We start from the raw sequence: 6,080 nt of genomic DNA, 5'->3' as shown, positions 1-6,080 counted from the left end.
GAAAAAGCCTTCTAAAAAATTGCCCTATATTTTGTCTTCAAAAGCTTATATCTCAGACACGAACTTGGTGATCCCCATTTTTTATTGCTGTAAAGTGGTTAGCAGGCTAGGATAAATCTCTCTGCAGAGGTATAAAAGATTCTCTGAAGCGGAATCACGGCCACCTTAAAATTTTCCAGTTGTGAAGGTGGCTATGAATCTGCTCCAGATATTTTTTTTCTAAATTTGCAGCGGATTTGTTAGTTCCCCAACAATTATTCCAGGAATTGAACTACTTTCGAATGCAAACACATTCTTTCACTTTGCTTAAAAACACCACCGATAACTCGAGGGAGTAAGCCCTATAAAGAACTTGGAGATTTATTAAGAAAAGAAAACGTCTTCTTTATTGCTGATGATTTCATTCATTTGTTATGCAGAAGAATAGGGAAAAAATTTCTTCCGTTGTTTCCCTTCTATTTTGTGATCTTTGAATGTTGCAAATGTTTCTCTTTTCCTTATCACGGTAAAAGCCTGATGTTAAGGGTCATCAGCAGAAGTGTTTTTTTTTTCTTTTCTTTCGAAACTGGCTTACACTCATACAACAAAAAGAGTTTCAAAGAACTAAATAAAACATGATTTTTAGCAACTGAAATATAGCTCTTTTGAAGTTATATAAGAAACGAAGTATCAAAATAACGGGTAAAACTAGCATTTTACTATAGATCTAAGCTTACTGTCATAATTTCACTTACAATAATCTCAGTCTGTTGGTTTAGTTAACGCAGTAAACTTCTACTAAACCTTTGGAGCTTGTTCTACTGGCATAACGATGGTTGTTAACCCGTTCTAATGTTTTTTTTTTTTTACAATTTCGGCAATCACTGAAGCGTCATGCCTTACGAGGTAGTCTTCTAGCATCTTCGACATCGATTCTGGAAAAAGAAAAAAAACAGCCCTAAATGTAGCTGGTTCTTTCGAGCATACATGTACAATGCGCCGATGCGAATGGCTACGTGCAGGACGATGCTGTCTTCCAATTCCTTACAAAAGATGAGTTTTAGAGACTTATATATGGGAAAAAATAAATACCAAACGAGACATCACAAGGGGATAAAATGGACCATCTTCACCAGTTAACAAAAAGTCAGAAAAGGCTGAATAAAAACAGTTTGTCCACCAATGTGAAATGTATCCTTTACGCTACTGTGCATGCGTGATAGGCATGTGGAAATTACATTTGTGACTAAAGCATGTTAGAGGAAACTTTGAATTGTTTATACTACGAAGCTAGCATCTCGTTATCATGCCATCTTAGGCCTATTTGATTCGTCAGTTTTCCAGTTTAAAAGTATTCTTGTTTTCTGAGTTAAACTCGAACTTCACTTACCATTTTTTTGGAAATTCCAAGGTGACATCATCGCCAACCAGCACAAATGGCGCCCAGTACCTTATAGCGCAATACTGATTTGACTCTCGGAAAGATTTCATTGCTTGTTGAAGAGCTGTACTTGCGCTTTTTCCATCTACCAGGTGCTGGTAGAAGCTCCTCATGAACAGCAACGTTGCCTCGTCATCAATTGCCCAGAGTGACACCAAAACAGACCGAGCTCCAGCACACAGGAAAGCCCTTGCAATTCCCACCACTCCCTCAGACTTCACTTCTCCCCGGCCACTGTGACAACAGCTCAGCACAACTAGTCTTGCTCGAAGAGAAATTGTCTGAACATCCGACATTTTCAAAATGAAGTCTTCCTCTTTGGGAATTGGCGATTTCCGTTCGGTATTTGGGGCTAAAGCAATTTCTCCCGTTTTTTGGCATCCATGTGCTGCAATGTGAACTAACGCAACTGATTTCATACTTTTCAGCACCTCAGATTTCGTGGCACTTTTTCCAGTCAGCGGTGTTGTCTGCAGAAGTTGTCCAATCATCTCTACTTCATGTTTTGCGCATGGAAGCTGTTCCAAAATGGGCTCCCCTTTCTTGTTAGTGACTTCTTTCAACCACGGATCACCTACAAGCAGTGCGCCAGTCTTACTGTGGAAGTCGTCAGGTGCACCAACGATCACATTAAAAGCGGTCAACGAGGGAACGGTGCGGATCCTGATAGATTCACTCAATGCAGAATATGGAGCCAAGCAAAATGGTCCATCGGGAACAACGATTAACTCATTTCCTTGGAGCAAGTCTGCAATTGGCCCGAGTAAGACATCACACAACGGCTGTAAAGAGTTAACGGAGGATGAGGATGCTAGAACTGTTTTCTCAGTGTTACGTTTTTTGCTGTGAGACAGGTCACTGCGTAATGGATCCAAAGAACGATTCTCGCATATGACACCACCCCTTACGCCGATCCCTTTCAAAATAGTTTCCATCAACAAATCAGCATTTCCATTCGCGATTTCTTTTTGCCGAAAGCTGATCTTGCTGTCTTTTCTTAGCACCCAAAACGTGATCTTGTTCTGGTCAAGTGCCACAAAAACGGCTTGTGAAGGTAAAAGCTCTAATGCAGTTGTAAGAGTTTGATTCGATCTTTCAAAATATCCATCCATCTTGTATCGATCTTTGAAAATATCCATCAAAGCCTGTGCTCGACCTTTCTCAGCTGCATACAAAGCTTCTTCAATCTCTCCATTCTTCAAAAGTGTCCTCCACAGAGAAATGTATGACATGCGATAAGAATCACGAAAACTTATTTTCCATTCATCTTCTGACTTCAGACTACGCCTTGTTTTATCAAAATGTTTTATACTTAAAAGATAGCGACTGAGTGCATTACTCAAGGAACCCAACAATTCATGATCACGACCTAGCGAATACCACGCAGTGCCCTCTCCTAGACAGCCTCCAATTTCCTTAAAAATACTAAGACTGTGTTCATGGTACTCCATGGCTTCCTTAAAATAACCTAGAGTGCAATAGGCATTTCCCAGATTTCCATAGGCTGTTCCCTCACCAGCTCTATCCCCTACTTCTTTTGCAATACTAAGATGTTTTTCGTAGTACTCAATGGCTTGTTTCAAGTTACCTAGATTGCGATAGCCATTTCCCAGATTTCCGTAGGTTGCTCCCTCCCCAGCCCTATCCCCCACTTCTTTTGCAATACTAAGACATTTTTCAAAGTAATCAATGGCTTGTTTAATATTACCTAGACTGCGATAGGCATTTCCCCGATTTCCATAGGCGGAGCCCTCCCCAGCCCTATCCCCTACCTCTTTAGCAATACTAAGATGTTTTTCGTAGTACTCCATGGCTTGTTTAAAATTACCTAGACTACGATAGCCATTTCCCAGATTTCCATAGGCTGATCCCTCCCCAGCCCTATCCCCTACTTCTTTAGAAATAATAAGACGTTTTTCGCAGTATTCAATGGCTCGTTTAAAATTACCTAGACTGCGATAGGCATGTCCCAGATTTCCATTGGCTAATGCCTCCCCAGCCCTATCCCCTACTTCTTTCGCAATAGGAAGGTGTTTTTCGTAGTACTCAATGGCTTGTTCAAAATTTCCTAGACTACGATAGCCATCTCCCAGATTTCCATAGGATAATCCCTCCCCAGCCCTATCCCCTACTTTTTTAGCAATACTAAGATCTTTTTTGTAGTACTCAATGGCTTGTTTAAAATTACTTAGACTAAGATAGGCATTTCCCAGATTTCCATAGGCTGATCCCTCCCCAGCCCTATCCCCTACTTCTTTAGCAATACTAAGATGTTTTTCGTAGTACTCAATGGCTTGTTTAAAATTACCTAGATCAAGATAGGCATTTCCCAGATTTCCGTAGGCTAATCCCTCACCAGCCCTATTCCCTACTTCTTTAGCAATACTAAGATGTTTTTCGAGGTACTCAATGGCTTGTTTAAGATTGCCTAGACTACGATAGCCATTACCAAGATTTCCATAGGCTGATCCCTCCCCAGCCCTATTACCTACTTCTTTAGCAATACTAAGATGTTTTTCGTAGTACTCAATGGCTTGTTTAAAATTACCTAGATTAAGATAGGCATTTCCCAGATTTCCATAGGCTGATCCCTCCCCAGCCCTATTCCCTACTTCTTTAGCAATACTAAGATGTTTTTCGTAGTACTCAATGGCTTGTTTAAAATTACCTAGATTGTGATAGGCATTTCCCAGATTTCCATAGGTTGATCCCTCCCCAGCCCTATTACCTACTTCTTTTGCAATACTAAGATGTTTTTCGTGGTACTCAATGGCTTGTTTAAAATTACCTAGACTAAGATAGCCACTACCCAGATTTCCATATGCTGATCCCTCCCCAGCCCGATTACCTACTTCTTTAGCAATACTAAGATGTTTTTCGTGGTACTCAATGGCTTGTTTAAAATTACCTAGACTAAGAACGGCATTTCCCAGATTTCCATAGCCTAATCCCTCCCCAGCCCTATCCCCTACTTCTTTAGCAATACTAAGGTTCTTTTCGCAGTACTCAATGGCTTGTTTAAAATTACCTAGACTAAGATAGCCATTTCCCATATCTCCATAGGCTAATCCCTCGGCAGCCCTATTACCTACTTCTTTAGCAATACTAAGATGTTTTTCGCAGTACTCAATGGCTTGTTTAAAATTACCTAGACTACGATAAGCATTTCCCAGATTTCCATAGGCTGATCCCTCGGCATCCCTATCCCCTACTTCTTTAGCAATACTAAGATCTTTTTCGCAGTACTCAATGGCTTGTTTAAAAATACCTAGACTAAGATAGACATTTCCCAGATTTCCATTTGCTGATCCCTCCCCAGCCCTATTAGCTACTTCTTTTGCAATACTAAGATCTTTTTCGTAGTACTCAATGGCTTGTTTAAAATTACCTAGACTAAGATAGGCAATTCCCAGATTTCCATCGGCTGATCCCTCCGCTGCCCTATTACCTACTTCTTTAGCAATACTAAGATGTTTTTCGTGGTACTCAATGGCTTGTTTAAAATTACCTAGACGAAGATAGGCATTTCCCAGATTTCCATAGGCTGATCCCTCACCAGCCCTATCCCCTACTTCTTTCGCAATACTAAGATTTATTTTGTAGTACTCACTGACTTGTTTAGAATTACCTAGACTAAGATAGCCATTACCGAGATTTCCATAGGCTAATCCTTCCCCAGCCCTATTACCTACTTCTTTAGCAATACTAAGATGTTTTTCGCAGTACTCAATGGCTTGTTTAAAATTACCTAGACTAAGATAGGGATTTCCCAGATTTCCATAGGCTGATCCCTCGCCAGCCCTATCCCCTACTTCTTTAGCAATACTAAGGTGTTTTTCGTAGTACTCAATGGCTTGTTTAAAATTACCTAGACTAAGATAGGCATTTCCCAGATTTCCATAGGCTGATCCCTCCCAATCCTTATCCCCTACTTCTTTAGCAATACTAAGATGTTTTTCGCAGTACTCAATGGCTTGTTTAAAATTACCAAGATTGCAATAGGCAATTCCGAGATTTCCATAGGCTGATCCTTCGCCAGCCCTATTCCCTACTTCCTTAGCAATACTAAGATGTTTTTCGTGGTACTCAATGGCTTGTTTAAAATTACCTAGATTGCAATAGGCAATTCCCAGATTTCCATAGGCTGATCCCACCTCAGCCCTGCAGCCTATTTCTCTGAAAATATGCAATGCTTGTGCATAATTTGTTATGGCCTGTTGATAATCAGGTAGGTTGAGGTAAGCACCACCGAGATAAAAATGAGCCCTTCCTTCTCGATCCCTGTCTTCCACACTTATTGCAATGGCAAGGTCTAGCATTCGCTGCTCTACAGCCTCTAACTTCCTATCTACCATTCTTCAATAACTAAATGACTATGAAAGCTTTTTCGATGAGATGATCCAATGTCAAATCAAGGATGAAGCTGGAAGGAAAGAAAAGCAAAGACGCCTGATGTTTAATCTGCTCTTTAAAGTAATAAAAGATTATACAATATCATGTATTCTGTGTTACCAAGTCATTCTCTCGAAACGTTGAAATCGACGGTACTGAAAATTATCCATTTCTGTTCATTACGTATCTTACCACTCAGTGCTATTTTTTTGAGCTTCAAGATATATGATTTAAGCCATGAGTGGGTGCAAAAATCAATCGTTTTGCG

At 40.3% G+C, this 6,080-nt stretch overlaps 1 protein-coding gene across 1 annotated transcript; it reads right to left on the bottom strand.

Moving 5' to 3' along the window:
- Window positions 1–1,365: 1,365 nt before the first annotated feature.
- LOC138046037 (tetratricopeptide repeat protein 28-like) lies at window positions 1,366–5,775 on the bottom strand. Its single transcript, XM_068892725.1, has 7 exons — window positions 5,409–5,775; window positions 4,977–5,108; window positions 4,809–4,928; window positions 4,365–4,568; window positions 3,687–3,908; window positions 3,249–3,572; window positions 1,366–3,194 (listed from the first exon to the last, which is right to left on the bottom strand). The coding sequence occupies exons 1-7, from the start codon at window positions 5,773–5,775 to the stop codon at window positions 1,366–1,368; spliced, it is 3,198 nt and encodes a 1,065-aa protein (XP_068748826.1).
- Between the last annotated feature and the right edge of the window lie 305 nt (window positions 5,776–6,080).

The sequence above is a fragment of the Montipora capricornis genome, chromosome 4 (assembly GCF_036669925.1).
Source record: "Montipora capricornis isolate CH-2021 chromosome 4, ASM3666992v2, whole genome shotgun sequence".
Taxonomy (NCBI): domain Eukaryota; kingdom Metazoa; phylum Cnidaria; class Anthozoa; order Scleractinia; family Acroporidae; genus Montipora; species Montipora capricornis.
Note: the sequence above shows the minus strand (reverse complement) of the source record. Positions and strands in the feature narration are given on the sequence as shown.